The 16,573-nt window shown below is 43.2% G+C and overlaps 1 protein-coding gene and 1 pseudogene across 4 annotated transcripts in view; both read right to left on the bottom strand.

Moving 5' to 3' along the window:
- Positions 1 to 16,573, bottom strand: part of Poln (DNA polymerase nu) — a 109,143-nt gene that overhangs the window by 54,189 nt on the left and 38,381 nt on the right. For 3 of the 4 annotated variants that reach the window (XM_042671000.1, XM_042671003.1, XM_042671001.1), the window contains exons 10-14: positions 16,281 to 16,364; positions 15,907 to 16,002; positions 7,033 to 7,089; positions 5,347 to 5,400; positions 4,669 to 4,734 (exon numbers count right to left, since the gene is read on the bottom strand). In XM_042671000.1, the coding sequence (XP_042526934.1) occupies positions 4,669 to 4,734; positions 5,347 to 5,400; positions 7,033 to 7,089; positions 15,907 to 16,002; positions 16,281 to 16,364 (357 nt within the window). The remainder of the gene's footprint in view (positions 1 to 4,668; positions 4,735 to 5,346; positions 5,401 to 7,032; positions 7,090 to 15,906; positions 16,003 to 16,280; positions 16,365 to 16,573) is intronic. The other variant, XM_042671002.1, reaches the window with a different exon arrangement.
- Positions 8,072 to 14,242, bottom strand: LOC122100653 (annotated as a pseudogene).

Here is a 16,573-nt window from a genome sequence, read left to right as displayed (position 1 = left end):
TGAGGAACAGTGCCCAAGCCCAGAGTTCAGGCCCCACAACCAAAAAAAAAAAATCTTTTGAACTGAATGAAATGAAAATAAAACATATTAGAATTTACAGGATGCCAGAAAGCTATACTTAGTGGGAAGTTTTAGCACTTATTAAATACCTATATCAGATTAATGACTTATCAGAAAAAATTCATTAAACCACTCAGCTTCTATCTTAAACTAGAAAAAGGAGATTAAACCCAAAGCAAGCATAAGAAAGAAAGTAATAAAGATTAAAGCACAATCGATAAATAGAAAGAAAAACTAATAGAGAAAATAAGCAATTAAAGTCATACCTAGTTCTCTGAGATAAACCATAAAATATGTAATTTCTAGGCAGATTTGATCATGGGGAAAAGGTGAGAAGACAAAAATTACCAATATTAAGAGAGAGTTTACATCACTTACAGATTCTACCAGTTTTAAAAGAATAAAGAAAACCTCTGCTAAAAATTCAACTATTCGGGAGTGGGAAGATAACTCAGTGGTAGAGCGCTTGTCTTGCATGCATGAGGCCCTGGGTTCGATTCCTCAGTACCACATAAGCAGAAAAAAAAAGCCAGAAGTGGTGTTGTGGCTCAAGTGGTAGAGCACTAGCCTTTAGCTGAAGAGCTGAGGAACAGCACCCAGGCCCAGAGTTCAGGCCCCACAACCAGACCCAACAATAAATAAATAAATAAATAAACAAATAAATTCAATGCCAACCCAACAAGAAATAGGCAACTCAAATAACACTATTGTTATTAAAGAAATGGACTTTGTAGTTAAGAACCTTCCCACAAAGAAAACTACAGGCCCATTAGCAGATTCTATCACAACTATAAAATGAAGAAAATAAAATCGATATAAATTCTATACAAATTCTTCCAGAAAAAATAAAGAGAGGGAATATTTTCTAGTTCATGATTTGAGGTTGGTACTACCCTGATTCCAAGAACAAAGACATAAAAGAAATAAAACTGTCAACTAATAGCTATTCTTAGAACAGATGCAGGCCAAGCACTGCTGAGCATCATGGTTTGAAGCCAGCTGGGGTAGGAAAGTCCATGAGAATCTTATAGCCAATTAACCACCAGAAAAAGCCAGAAGTGGTGCTATGGCTCAATTGGTAGAACGCTAAACCAGCAAAAATAAATAAAACAGATCAAAATTTTAGCAAATCTGATCCAACAACATATCGAAAGTACAGTGCATCAAGAGCAAATGAGCTTTATTTCATGAATGTAGAGTAGGCTTAGCAACTGAACATCTATAGGTATAATTCACCATATTAACAAATGAAACAAGAAAAATGCGCAATCATCTTTTTTTTTTTGTCGGTCATGGGGCTTGAACTCTGGGCCTGGGCGCTGTCCCTCAGCTCTTCAGCTCAAGGTGAGCGCTCTACCCACTTAAGCCACAGCACCACTTCCGGTTTTCTAGTGGTTTAAAGTCTGACAGACTTTCCTGCCCAGGCTGGCTTTGAATCGTGATCCTCAGACTCTAAGCCTCCTGCATAGCTAGGATTACAGATGTGAACCACCAGGGCCAGGCCCCCGAAATCATCTTACTTGATGAAAACTCAACAAATGGTTTCTAGAAGGGAACTTCCTTAAGCATGCTAAGAGCATTTATCAAACCCAATGGCTGACATCATTCTTGCCAATGAACAACTTTCCTGTGAGATCAAAAAATGAGGCATGGGCTCTTGCCACTTCTATTTAACATGCTGCAGCCTGTGTCCATCACTCCAATCAGCCAAGAAAACGAAGTAAAGAAATCCAAATTGGAGCCAGGTGCTGGTGGCTCACGCCTGTAATCCTAGCTACTCATGAGACTGAGATCTGAGGATCGAGGTTCAAAGCCAGCCCGGGCAGGAAAGTCCGTGAAATTATTATCTCCAATAAAGTGGCGCTGTAGCTCAAGTGGTAGAGCACTAGCCTTGAGCTGAAGAGCTGAGGGACAGCATTCAGCCCCAGAGTTCAAGCCCCACGACCGACAAAAAAAAAAAGAAAGAAATCCATATTGGAAAGGAAGAAGTAATCATTCATATGGAACATGATCATCTACTAGAACAAATAAGTAGGCCTATCAAAGTTCCAGAATGCAAAACCAGTATATCGCTACATACTAGCAATGAACAATTGGGAATCAAAACAATAATAGAATTTATAATAGCATAAAAATGAAATGCTAAAGAGATAAATATGACAGAACATACATGCTTAAGAAACTATAAAACCGGGCTGGGAAGGTGGCTCAGTGGTAGAGCGCTTGCCTTGCATGCCTGAGACCCTGGGTTTAATTCCTCAGCATCACATAAGCAAAAAGAAAAAAAAGCTGGAAGTGGTGCTGTGGCTCAAGGGTAGAGCGCTAGCCTTGAGCTGAAGAGCTGAGGGACAGCGCTCAGGCCCAGAGTTCAGGCCCCATGACCAGACCCCCCCAAAAAAAAAGAAAAAGAAAAGAAAAGAAACTATAAAACCTTGTGAAATTAAAGAAGGCCTAAATGGATCAAGAGATTTACTTTTTCTGCAGGCTGGAAGACTAAATATTAAGATATCAATTCTTGTTGGGCACCAGTGGCTCACGCCTGTAATCCTAGCTACTCAGGAGGTTGAGATTTGAGAATCTTGGTTCAAAGCCAGCTTGGACAGGAAAGCCCATGAGACTCTTATTTCCAATTAACCACCAAAAAAATGGAAATGGCGCTATGGCTCAAGTGGAAGAGCTCAGGGATGGCACCCAGGCCCAGAGTGCAAGCCCCACAACTGACCAAAAAAAAGTCAGTTCTTCCTAAATTGGATTCTATTTTATTTTTATTTTTTTTGGTTCAATCATAGGGCCTGAACTCTGGGCCTGGGCGCTGTCCCTCAGCTCTTCAGCTCAAGGCTAGTGCTCTACCATTTGAGCCACAGCGCTACCTCCAGCTTTTTTCTTTTTGTTTATGTGGTGCTGAGGAATCGAACCCAGGGCCTCATGCATTCAAGGCAAGCGCTCTACCACTGAGCCACCTTCTCAGACCCCTAGATTGGATTCTAGAATCAAGTAATCTAAACAATAATCTCACCATACTTTTTGCAGAAATTAACCATTTGCTAATCATAAAGCTAATGTGGAACAACCAACGGTGTTAAAGGACTTACCCAAACAAACAACTTATTAGAAAAGTACAAGAGCCAAACCTGATGGCACATGTTTGTAACCCTAGATTCTTGGGAGATGAGGCAGAAGAACTATGAATATGAGGGCAATTTAGACTACATGAAAGACTCTGTCTCAAGCAAAAAAAAAAAAAAAATGAAGCCACCAAAACAATGGGTCACAGCTATAATACTAGCTATTAAGGAGACAGAGATCAGGAGGGTTGTGGTTCAACCAATAAAGGCACGTGCCTGTCATCCCAGCTATGCAGGGAATGTAGATAGGAAGACAGTGGTTCAGGCTGGCCCAGTCATAAATGCAAGACCTCCCCTCTTTTTTTTGTCAGTAGTGGGGCGTGAACTTTGGGCTTGGGCGCTGGCCCTGAGCTCTTCAGCTCAAGGCTAGTACTCTACCACTTGAGCCACAGTGTCACTTCCCATTTTCTGGTGGTTAATTGGAGATATGAGTGTCACAGACTTTCCTGCCCAGACTGGCTTTGAACTATGATCCTCAGATCCTTGGCCTAGGATTATAGGTGTAAGCCACCAGTGCCAGGCTTGCAAGACCCTATTTTTAAAAACCCTAAAAATAAAAGGGCCAGGGACGTGACTCAAGTGGTAGGATATATAACTAGGAAGGTCCTCAGCTCACACCCCAAGATTGCCAAAAATTAAAAATTAAAGCGTGGTGTCAAAAGAATGAATGGACACATCACAGTCTGGGAAAAAATATTGAGAAGTATATATCTGATCAAGGATGTGTATCTAGAATACATAAAGAATTCTCAAAATAATCAATCCCTTTATACTTGCAGAAGACTTGATGCTTCACAAAATAAAAATGGATGACAAACACATGGAAAGATGCTTACCATCATTAGTCATTGTAGTAATGACTATATACTATACACCTGCCAGAATAGCTAAATTAAAAGACCAAGTCAAGCAAGAGCTGATGGGCTTGCAAAGAACAGCTCCCAGGCCCTAAGTCCAAGTCCCAGAAAAGGCATGCACGCATGTGTGTGTGCACGCACACACATACAGACACACACAGGGCTGTTTTAAGTTTATTAAAACTGCACCATAAGAGGCATGGGTCCAGTAACACCAAAAACAAAACAAAAATTGATCAGAAACTCAACGGTATTAATAGCTTGCTTTCATTAGAAAGTCTTCAGTAACAAAAAAATGGAGGTGATTATCAGAGACACTTCTGGAAACCAGAAGCCAATCTGACTGGCACAAACTGACAAAGAAGATAAGGGAGAGGAGAGGGACCTCTGTCTTCAGCACGAGAGTGGCCAGGCTTCTGGGTGGGAATCCTCTCCTAGCTAACTTAGTCCCTTACAAGTCTTGTCCTAGAACAAGAGTCTTGTCCTCTATAAACTTCAGTGGTATGACAGCAGAAGAAACACAGCTCCCTGTGTGTGATCCCCTCTTGGGAACACAATGTTCACAGGCAAATACATGTCTAGGAAAAACTTCAATGGCAAGGCATGGAAATTGGTGTTTAACTTACAGGATGCTTGGCTGAAAGTCTCCCGGTCACAGTTCCGGTCTGATTCCATGTAGAGGAAACAGAGCCCTGAAGCATTGAAAAGAGTGTTTAAACCCAAGCAATGCTGTGTGAAGTAAGGACATGCAGGGCCTTCCACTTACATAACCTCCCCACTCCTCTACAGGTCCACAAGCTGCTGGCCCGACATGTCCTAGGATTACCCAACCCACCATGGGATTAGGTCACATAAAGCATACTCCCCTTTAACCAAGTAGAAGCGTCAACAGTCAAGTTAGTCTATACCACCCACACACTGTGTATGAGGCAAGGGGTTCTGAGTGGCTGGGACTTGGCACGGACTCTAGTGGGACTGTGTGTCACAGACAGGTTCTGTCATTTGCTGCATGGTCTCAAGTCATAGAGATCTGTAACTGCAGACTCCTTGTCTGTGAGCAAAGGCAGTAACATCTGCTTCTAATGGTCCACACGAGAGACATGAGAGTGATGTGAAAGCACGAGGCTAGGGGAAGAACTGCTTCATAAATGGAAGTCTTGAGATTCTACAGAACCTGAACAACTGGTGGTCCGCAGATCCAAGACTACTTCATCATTTAACAGAATTGTAAATGTCCTATGTGTATCTGAACTTGCTTATAAGCCACCTTTCTAAGACCACTTTTTATTTTAAGCCTCAGTTACCTTTTCCATACAAGCTAGAAATCCATCTACAAAGGTTGACTTGATCTTGTGAACCTAAACCGCAAAGACGAGAATAGCCATTTTTTTATTTCAATAGGAACACAGTGCTGGATACATGCTGTCAAAGTCACCTCATTTGACCTCAGGTGGTGCCTGCCAGGATTGAGCAGCACTGGCCCACAGAGAAAGGTGCTACCGTACCCTTCTTTTCAATGTAATTTATTGTTATTATGAAGGTGTTGTACAGAGGGGTTACCGTTTCTTAAGTCAGGTAATGAGTATACTTCTTTTTGGAAAATGTCACCCCTTCCTTTGCAAATTGCATAGTTCATTTTCCACATACTGTCTACTGAGTACCATACCTGCTTTTGTTCACTTTCCCTCCCTCCATTTCTCTACCTCCTTTCCCCCCTCCTAAAAATACAAGGGGAAAAAAAACAAAAGCAAAAACACTACTTCTACCACCACTACTACCACCAAAACCCCCATGTTTCCATTTCCTGAAATTTATCTCAGTAAAGAGTATTTTAAATATTCAGAGGAGCTATACCTTTGGGTTTCTTCACTAAGTATTCTCCTTTAGTCCAATTGTGTGCTACATTGCTATTTTATTTTTTGTCAGTTGTGGGGCTTGAACTCTGGTCCTGGGCACTGTCCCTGAGCTCTTCAGCTCAAGGCAAGTGCTCTACCACTTGAGCTACAGCGCCACTTCCGGTTTTCTGTGGTTTACTAGAGATAAGAGTCTCACAGACTTTCCTGCCTGGGCTGGCTTTGAATTGTAATCCTCAGGTCTCAGCCTTCTGAGTAGCTAGGATTACAGGTGTGAGCCACCAGCTCCCAGCTACCTTACCCTTTTAAAATTAATCTTTTATTCAGCAATATTTCTAGATTTGCAGATAAGTTGCAAATATACGCAAATCAATAAAAATGTCACCCAGTGTCCTTGAGGTCTGTGTGCACATGGACAGCAGGCCACGAGCTCAGTAGGTAATAGGACCAGCAGTCTCAGCAATGGTAAAGTTATAAATGGGGTTCATGAACAACAGAAAACACTGAAGTTATGGACAGATTTGTGTACAGAGAAAGCATCAGTAGCCGCAGGAGTAAAGGGGTCATCAACCCCCTGGCAAATGTTACTGAGCAAAAACACTGTCCTGGGGCACAAGGGCCACTGGAAGAGTGGGGGTTTTTGTAGGGTTGAAATATGAGTCAAAACAAAGCCACAGTAATGACAGGCTGTCAGTCTCCCTCTACATAGGACTCCTTGGGTTGCCTGTGCTGGGCATAGCACACCCTCTGGCGTAAGATCACATCATGAGATGAGGAAGCAGAAATAACACAAAGTTGGCTGAGAAGATACCCTTCACTTAGAACAGCAAGGGAGCTGCAGCTTATGTGAGTGCATTCACAGAGAGAGGGTCAGACAGCATTCTTACAAACTACTTACAAAAATGTCTACTTGGGCTGGGAAGGTGGCTCAGTGGTAGAGCGCTTGCCTTGCATGCCTGAGGCCCTAGGTTTGATTCCTCAGCACCACATAAACAAAAAGAAAAAAGCCGGAAGTGGCGCTGTGGCTCAAGTGGTAGAAGGCTAGCCTTGAGCTGAAGAGCTGAGGGACAGCGCCCAGGCCCAGAGTTCAGGTCCATGACTGGATTCCCCCCCCCCCAAAAAAAAATGTCTACTCACCTGCCTGTATTCCAAAATTATCTTGGGTAATGGATGAAGGTCTTGCAGAGAACTTAACTAAAAAATGAAAATATGAATCACCAATGGAATTTTTTCATTTCAAATATTTTGAATATTTTCAGCAGGAGAAACTCCCAGCTGCAAATGGGCAAATGAAATAAACATAGATTGCTTTGTCAGAAACATAACATTTCTCACCTCCCTGCTGTTGTACAATCAACCCTAAGTCTAGAATGGGTGAGGACAGCCTTTTCTCTACTCTGGTCATATACAAACTAAAATATTTGAATTTTTTCATTAGGACCCCAGAACAAGGTTTCTTTGTTTTTAATCTTGTGTGTGTGTGTGTGTGTGTGTGTGTCTGTCTGTCTGTCTGTCTGTGTCTGTGTGTCGGTATGTGTGCACGCATTAATCCTGGGGCTTGAACTCAGTGCCTAGGTGCTATCCGAGTTTTGCTCAAGGCTAGCACTCTACTATTTGAACCACAGCTCCACTTTTGGCCTTTTGGTGATTAATTGGAATAAAGAGTCTCAAAGACTTTCCTATCTAGGCTGGCTTTGAACCACAATCCTCAGATCTCATCTTCTTGTATAGCTAGGATTACAAATGTAAGCCACTGGAACCTGGTTTGTTTTTAATCTTAAGAAAAAACAATAAAGGAAGCGGGAAAGTGATGGCTTACACCATAAACTTAACTACTCGTGTGGCTGAGATCTGAGAACTGCTGTTCAAAGCCAGGTTGGGAAAGCTAATCGCAGACTCTTATCTCCAATTAACCAGCAAGAAAGCTGGGATTGATGGTATAGGTCAAGTGGTAAGAGCACCAACCTTGAGCAGAAAAATCCAAGGGAGAGCATGATACTCAGAGTTCCTGCCCAGTACTGGCACAGATATATACACATATATATGTGTACACACAAGTACATATATACATACATGTGAATATATACGTACATAGATGTGTATATACATCTATACACATATATGTAAATAAAGGCTGAAGAGGAAAAAAAAACAGTTGGTTTAATTGAAGTGGGATTTAATCTAATGGTCCTCCTGAGATGAAGGAGTCCCAGCTTCTGTGGAAAGGCTGCAGCTTCCTTCTTGCTGGCTCTCTGCATGGAAAGAGTCTTCTCCATTGACAAGATTCTTCTTTATTTCTGGATCAGGGAGGATATTTTATCATTATTTTTCTTTCCTTCATTCTAGAAGTTGTCTAAGTGCTGCTACAATGTTAATTTTCAGTGTACTTTAATGATTTCTTGCTTGCTTTTTTTTTTTCTTTTTTGCCAGTCATGGGGCTTGAACTCAGGGCCCAGGCACTGTCCCTGAACTTCTTTTGCTCAAGGCTAGCACTCTGCCACTTGAGCCACAGTGCCACTTCTGGCTTTTTTTTTTTAGTAGTTTAATTATTAGAGATAGGAGTCTCACGGAGTTTCATGCCTGGGCTGGCTTTGAACTGTGATCATCAGGTTTCAGCTTCTTGAGTAACTAGGATTACAGGTCTGAGCCACTGGTGCCCAGCCGATTTCTTGCTTTTTTTTCTTATGTGGTGCTGAGGAATCGAACCCAGGGCCTCAGGCATACAAGGCAAGCGCTCTACCACTGAGACACCTTCCCAGCCCCTGATTTCTTGCTTTTTTGACATTTCTTTTTACTCTCAAGATTATATAATAATTTCATTTCTATGACTGTTTCAATGGTCCCTGTGCTTCCTGAATTTTTGATGACTTTCATTATGTTCTTGAGCAACTTCATAATCCTGAATAGTTTTACCGTACAATTCTTCTATTAAACAGACATCTCTTGATCTTTCAGAGCATTCACACTGTCTAGTTCCATCTGTTAAACTTCAGAACATACTATAATAGCTTCAGTGGGCTTCTTGTCCTTAGGAAAGTATCAACCAATACTTCCTTGTGAACAAATTGTATATGTAGCCATGCTGGGCTTTGTTTTCCTGGCAGATCCAGACTTGCTGGCTGCATCTGTGCATCTTCTATCTCTGATAAGCTCTTCAGCTGAATCAATCGATGACATGCAAAACATCTTTTATGATCTTGATCAAGTTCAAGACATTCACAACATCACTGAGGACAGACTGTGTAGGTCAGTGTGCTGATTCTGTAAAATACCTCAGTATGATCATTCTTCAATTTTGATGAAGCTTTTAAGTCACAGCATTTCTAGGTTCATTTTCTTATATAAAAACATTCAGTTCGAAGTTCACATTATTCTGCTTCCCAAATACAAACCTCCAAAATCTTACCAAGGAAGGTATCACAACAGTATGATCTAAGTTTGTGAATGCAGATGCTGTATTTTGTCAGATTTTGTACATTGACTGAGCTTCCTTTTCTTCATTTTCACTTGGGTTATATTTGAGCACTTTTATGAGATCATCTTTGTGCCTCATCAAGTCTTCCTGTAATCTTGCTGCAGTGAAAGCCACTTACAATTTAGCCGCTTAAGTTACATCAGGAAGTGCTGCTCTTGATTTACTAGTGGTTAGAAAGACACGAGCCCTCCAGTCCAATAGCATGCAACATAGCTATCAGGGTTACCATCCACTGCAGCATGAAATTAAGATAAAGCACCAGCTAGATGTCCAGCAGCAAGTAAGTTCTTGCCCAATTCAAGATGTGTCTCAACAACTGCATTTACTGCGCATTCAGCACCTTTGTACTGCAAGTCCTCCAGGACCGGCAGGAAGGGAACGCCAGGCCCAGCTGGCTGATCACAAAACTAGACAACACCATGTCTGAGGGCATTGGGGATGTGGAGGAGAAAGGTATAACCCTACCAGCCCTGGCTACCACTACGGCTGCCTGCTTTCTGCTCTTAGTCTTTGTTTTTTTTTTTTTTTTGGGTCCGGTTGTGGGGCCTGAATTCTGGGCCTGGGCGCTGTCCCTCAGCTCTTCAGCTCAAGGCTAGCGCTCTACCACTTGAGCCACTGTGCCACTTCTAGCTTTTTTCTTTTTGCTTATGTGGTGCTGAGGAATTGAACCCAGGGCCTCAGGCATGCAAGGCAAGAGCTCTACCACTGAGCCACCTTCTCAGCCCCTCTCTGCTCTTAGTCTAGCCAACTGTCTCTGTATGTAAACATCTTGACAGCAGAAGTCTGAAAACACTTCAAAAGAACTAAGTGTTTGCTGATACAGCACTGTAAACAAAGTACTGCACATGTTAAGGATCAGAGAAGGAGGCCATAGGAAGCCTGCAGCCCTGCCACTTCATTGAAGGCAATGCTGGCTCATGACACCGCACCCTTCTGACCTTGCTTCCACTCCACCACTCTACTCGCCCACTGGCGCCTCCTCTTGCTGACCTCCAGTGTCAGTTTCTCAGAGTTCAGCTGTGTGGTTACTGACTGGTAGAAGAGCTTCCAACACTGCCCAATGGCTTGCCTGCCTGGCTGGCTCTGAGTCAGTGGTAGTATCAGTTGGGTATCTGAGTATCTACATTTTCTAAATCTCCAGCAGAGTGGAACACCACTGTCTCAGGGTGATGGAAACAGAGATCAGCTGACAGCTTCCTGCAAGCGCAGGCTCCATCCCTACAGCACTCACCCCTGGCTCCAGCCCACAGACACACCTAGACACACCTGTTCAGATGAAGTGGGTGCACATCTGCCTGAACACGCCTCACACTATACAGCGGGCACCTCACAAACAAACCACCCTCTTCTCCATTTCCTCATAGTAGCTGTATCCAGTGTACAGGTGCACACTCAGGAGCCTCACTGTTATTTACATGCACACCAATGTACTGGAGGTCCTTTCTGTTCTAAAATATTTTGGAAATCCATCTGCTCTACTCCACTTCCCTGATATCACCTGCATTGTAGTGACAAAGCCTGTTTGTTAGTGAGATACAAGATACAAGAGAGCCAGATACAAGAGTGATATTGTAAACATACATAACACCTGTGAGAAGAGGTCCAAAGCTGGGTTACAAAATGCCAAGGAGGAGGTGTCACAACAGGAGCTTCATGGGTGCAGATGTAGAATGGTTCAGCTGCTTCCGAGGCAGACGTGGTGGTTTCCTGTAACACTCGGTGTACTTTTACTATGTGACCCAACAATCGTGCTCCTCAGTGTTTACCAAAGGGACTGGGAAACTCAAGTCTATATGAGTTAGTGATAACTGCCAAAACTCGAAAACAATCAAGATGTCCTTCAGCAGACACTGGTGGTTTGTGCCTATAATCCTGGCTATTAAGGAGGTTAAGATCTGGAAAATCATGGTCTGAGGCCAGCCTGGGCAGAAAAGTAAGACTTCTCCAAAATAATTAGCAAAAATCAGGGCTGGAGGCATGGCTCAAGTGGCAGAACATCAGCTGAGCAAGCAAGGTGAGTCAAAACCTTGAGTTCAAACTCAGTATTATCAAGGAAAAAAAGAGACATCCTTAGCAAATAAGTAGATAAACAAACAATATCCAGACAGTGGAATATTATTCAATGCTAAAATAAATGGTTGTCAACCATGAAAGATAGGAGAAATGTTAGCTAAAACTGCTAAGAAAGCTCCATTCTGTGTGACTTTATGGTACCCTGGAAAAGCAAAGCTAGGGAGACAGTATAAAGGTCAGTGGTCACCTCGGATTGGGATAGAGACAGAGGAATATGCAGGAAAAAAAAGGATTTTTAGAAAATATCCTGAATAATACAATAATGGTCAACACATGGCATTATTTTCTTGTCCAAACAGTAACAGTGAGCCTTAACTTAATGTAAGGACTGGACAATAATGTGTTAGTGTAGGTTCATCAACTGCAACAAACGTCCATCTGTGAGTGCAGTTGTAGCATCAGGATCATGTGTGTGTGGCAACAGGGCACATGTGGAAACCACACTTTCTGCTTGATGGGATGTGTTCTGAAAGGTCATCTGCAGCCCTCCCATGGCCTGCAGAGCATAGTAAATGGGGTCCTTGCCTATCTCTCAGTTTTGTCATAAGGCTGTAGCCTCAGAGACCTGAGCAGCCAGAGCCCCAAGCCCTGCTCCCCATTCCAAGCACAGGTAGAACCTCATCTTCAAGCTTCCACTTATGCATCATGTTTTGAAGTTCTTTCTGAACAGCTCAGTCTAAAACGTGTCATTCTGCCTGATGTTCCCCCCCTCAATATCTTACTTTCATGTTAGGAGATCTTATCCCACTGGATAAATATGTTTCTGTGACAATGATAAATATGTTTCTATGATGCTTAATTTTAGGTGTTAACTTGATTTTATCAAGGGACTATCTAGAGGCTGGTGAAGTATTCCTTCTGGGTCTACGTGAGGACATTTTCAGAAAAGGTTGGAAAATCGTGGGCTGACCAAGGAAAGATCTACCCTCGATTACCCTAGTGGACCCTGGCTCTTAGGCCTCCTGCCTCAGACTGAGACTTACACAGTCAATTCCCTGGGTAGAGGCTCTAGACTTAGACTAAGAAATGCCATTAGGACCCTTGGGTCTCCAGCTTGCAAAGGGTTGATAATAGGAGTTCTCAGTCTCCATAACCTCATGAGCCAATAATAAATGTCTCCTCAGATGGGTGGTGGTGGCTCACGCCTGCAATACTAGCTACTCAGGAGGCTGAGATCTGAAGATCATAGCTCAAAGCCAGCCCAGCAGGAAAGTCTGTGAGACTCTTATCTCCAATAAACCACCAGAAGGCTGGAAGTGGAGTTGTGTCTCAAGTGACAGAGCACTAGCCTTGAGCAAAGAACTCAGCTCAAGGACAGTGCACAAGCCCCAAGTTCATGCCCCAGGACCAGCACAAAACAAACAAACAACAAACAAATAAATATATAAATGTCTTCTCATACATCTATATCTAGCCTGTTGGATCTGCCCCTCTGGAGAACTCTAATACAATCCCCCACTGGAACAGTTCCTGTTTTATGATGACAAAGGCCTTTTCCTATCAAGCTATAAACTGTGTTTAATTCTGAACTAGGGTACAACAAATGTTGAACAAATAGGGAAGCCACCTGCCTTATTCATGGCTAGAGTATCCAAAGTTTAGCTGTATTCTTGATATATAATAGATGCCCATCAGAGGGTGTAACTGCATGACCTGGGGACCTCTCCCTTCAGTCAGGTGGAGGTCTGGGAGTTAACTCCCAGAAATGCTGAAAGCTTCCTAACCTCAAGATCAGGCTACTTTCCCAGAATCTGAGTCCCCTACAATGCTCTTAAAATATATGACTTCACTGGAGGAAATACTAAAACTGCCTTCAGTATGTGGCTAAGGAAGAACCCTTTCTCACCCTGGGTGTGTCTACTGTGGGGCAGGAATTAATTCCCACTGTTCCCAGGCAGGAGTGAGTGGAGATGACTGCCAGCTGGAACCACACATCTCCAGAATGCTGAATGCCACCCTGCCCAGCTGCACCCCCTGGTGAAAAGTGCCAGAACTGGCCTGCATCAGTGTAGAGATCACGCTCTCTGACCATCAAGCATTTACCCAGAAACCAGTATCAGAATATGTGAGAATCTGCCACAAGTTTTCAAACTTATACTTCCAAATAATGCGCTCAACAAAGAGGAATCATAATGGAAATGAGAATATACATAGAGAATGTGAGCATTACACACAGACAATGTGAAAGTGAAAACTTGAGTCATTCAAGTCTACTGAGTGTTCCCTGCTCCCAGGAGAATTCCAGAACAAAGCAAGCTCGTGCCATGTGAGTGCTAAGTCTCAAAGCAGTCAGAAAAATGAAGGTGTGAATTCCAAGTTCTCCTTAGCCCTGAGATGCTGAGGAGGAAGAGGGCAGGAAGGAGGGGAGGGAACTGGTGGGAGGAGCCACAGGGCTCATTACACCCTGGGAATGGGATAAGGAGGATGGAGAGAAATAGCAAAAAGGAATTTAGAGCAGTATCCATATTTTACTTAGCAAATGTCATCTTTTAAATGCACAGAATGAACAGCTTGACTTAGCTAAACAAGAGTGAGGTCAATGATTCATGTTGATGGTATCTGTGGGAAAAAAGCTAACGTCAGTGCTCAACTTTGTCTACAGGAAAGCATATCAAAACCAGGAAAGTGATACTTCCTTTCTTGTATTATTGGCTATCTTGAGAGCAGAGGGAGCTGCAAGGGAAGGACAACAGTGCCGGCTGGTGCCAGGACAGAAAATGAACTGCCCACAGGTGCAGGCTCCAGGCCCCGCGTGCTCTCCGAGGTGGCGCCTGCCAGCGGCGTTGGGCTGCGGTCCATCTCTAGTTCTGTTGACACACCTAGGCATATCCTCATTCAACACTCGTAAGATCCCATCAGGAAAATCACTATTACGTCCTTTTACAGACCTGGAACTAAGGCCCAAAGCAATCAGGTAAGGGTGGCTACCGAGGACCTGGCAGTTCCAAGTCCCTTGTGGGGCACCCTTGGCACCTTTGTTCTCCTCAGAGTCTCTCACTCAGATGCTGAGAACCAGCTACGAGGAGTCAGTGAGCACAAGCTCTGTGATGGCTTGTTTCCGCAGCCCTGCCATGGCCCTGACAGACATATGGAATACTGGAGAGTCAGAGGAGTCTAAGGAGAAACTCTCCCTGCCACAAAGCCAAGAGCCAGATGGCACAGGAAATGTAAACCCAAGCAACAGTAGCAACTCCCCATAACAACACAGTCCACTTCTCACGGGCTTCTACTCAGAAGCCCTTCAGTGAAGCCACTTGTCAGCTTTGAACATCTGTAATCGAAGCTACTCAGGAGACTGAGATTTGAGATCTGAGCATCATGGATCAAAGCCAGCCCAGAAGGAAAGGACTTAAGACTCTTTTTTTTTTTTTTTTTTTTTTTTGTGAAAATATCGTACAGAGGGGTTACAATTACATGGGCAAGATAACGAGCACATTTCTTATCAAGCATTGTTGCCTCCTCCTTGGTTTCCCCTTCCTATCTGTCCCCATGCCCTCCCCCCCCCCAGGACTTAAGACTCTTATCTCAATTAACCACCAAAAAGTCAGAAGTGGGGCTGTGGCTTAAATGGTAAGGTGGCAGCAGGAGCAGAAAACCTCAGAGACAGCACCAGGCCCTGGGTGCTGGCACACACACAAAAGTGTGTCCTCTTGAAGAAGGGAAAGGGAAAAAGGAAGAGGAGTGAACAATTTTATAATACAATGTAAGTATATATGAAAATAGATAAATGACTTCAAAAGTTCATTCCTCTTAAAGGAAGAGCAGCTACAATTCTCTAAAATGAATTTGGGGAACAGGACTGATGATGACCCTCCTCATTTCCAGTCCCTTTTGTGACATGAAACAAAGAAGTCATAATTAGATTGTCAAGAATTTGTTTTAACCCAGGCATGGTATTACACTCCAGTAATCCCAGCATGTAGGAGGCTAGGACAGTAGCAGCTCAAGTTTGAGATCAGCCTAGACAGCATAGTAAGACCCTGACTCTAAGTCAAAGAAACCGAAAAATAACTTAGGCCTGGCGCCGGTGGCTCACGCCTGTAATCCTATCTACTCAGGAGGCTGAGATCTGAGGATCGCAGTTCAAAGCCAGCCCGGGCAGGAAAGTCCGTGAAACTCTTATCTCCAATAAACCACCAGAAAACCGGAAGTGGTGCTGTAGCTCAAGTGGTAGAGCACTTGAGCTGCAGAGCTGAGGGACAGAGCTCAGGCTCAGAGTTCAAGCCCCACAATGGACAAAAACAAAAAACAAAACAAAAAATAACTTAAGAACAAAATTCCACCACATCATCTTTTACCAGAAGTATGGCCAGCCAGGCACTCCTGGAGGGCCACTGGGCTCAGCCAGGAGCACAATCCTGGTAGGCGTCCCTGTCCCCTGAAGGCTGCTGCTGGCACTGAAGGCAGCACCCAGCCAGAGCAGGCCAACGAGTATGTCAGACACAGAGATGCTGGAGTCTTACCACAGCCTCTGAGGTGGATGGGTACTGCTGCAGCCCCATTCTGGGAAGACGTTTCTTCTGGCTCAACAGGTGCAACTTCAACTTGCCAAAGAGGATCTTCAACAAAAGCAATGCACACATATGAAAGAACACCAGCTCTGAGGAAACCGCCATCCTCATCCCAGACAAAGCTGCTAGTCAGACACACAAATGGACGTTTTGCTTGAATTTTGATTTTCTGGAATTTAAAGACTCAAACACTGAATATCATTTGTGAAAGAATATAAACTTAAATGCTTTCTAATACAATAGACTTATAAATTCAGAATAAACCTCCATTTTAACTCCTGAGTAAGAAATTTATTTTTTGAAAGAATACAAAAATTTACCATTACCTCACGAAGCTGATTATTACTCATTATAAGAAACTGTTCTCCTGAAACAAAGTGGGCTTCTTGCTCCAGTTCCTTGAGACGAGCCTGAATATGTGATAAACACATTTTCATAGTTTTCACAACTAATCAAACAATTACAAACAAAAAAGCTGATAATGGAATAAAAAGTAATCTATAATTTACCAAAATGGACACACACACATACACACACACACACACACACACACACACACACACACACACACACACACACACAATGGACTAATAGAATCACCCTATCCAAAATTTATGAA

The sequence above is a fragment of the Dipodomys spectabilis genome, unplaced genomic scaffold (genome assembly GCF_019054845.1).
Source record: "Dipodomys spectabilis isolate Male_0828 unplaced genomic scaffold, ASM1905484v1 ptg000594l, whole genome shotgun sequence".
Taxonomy (NCBI): domain Eukaryota; kingdom Metazoa; phylum Chordata; class Mammalia; order Rodentia; family Heteromyidae; genus Dipodomys; species Dipodomys spectabilis.
Note: the sequence above shows the minus strand (reverse complement) of the source record. Positions and strands in the feature narration are given on the sequence as shown.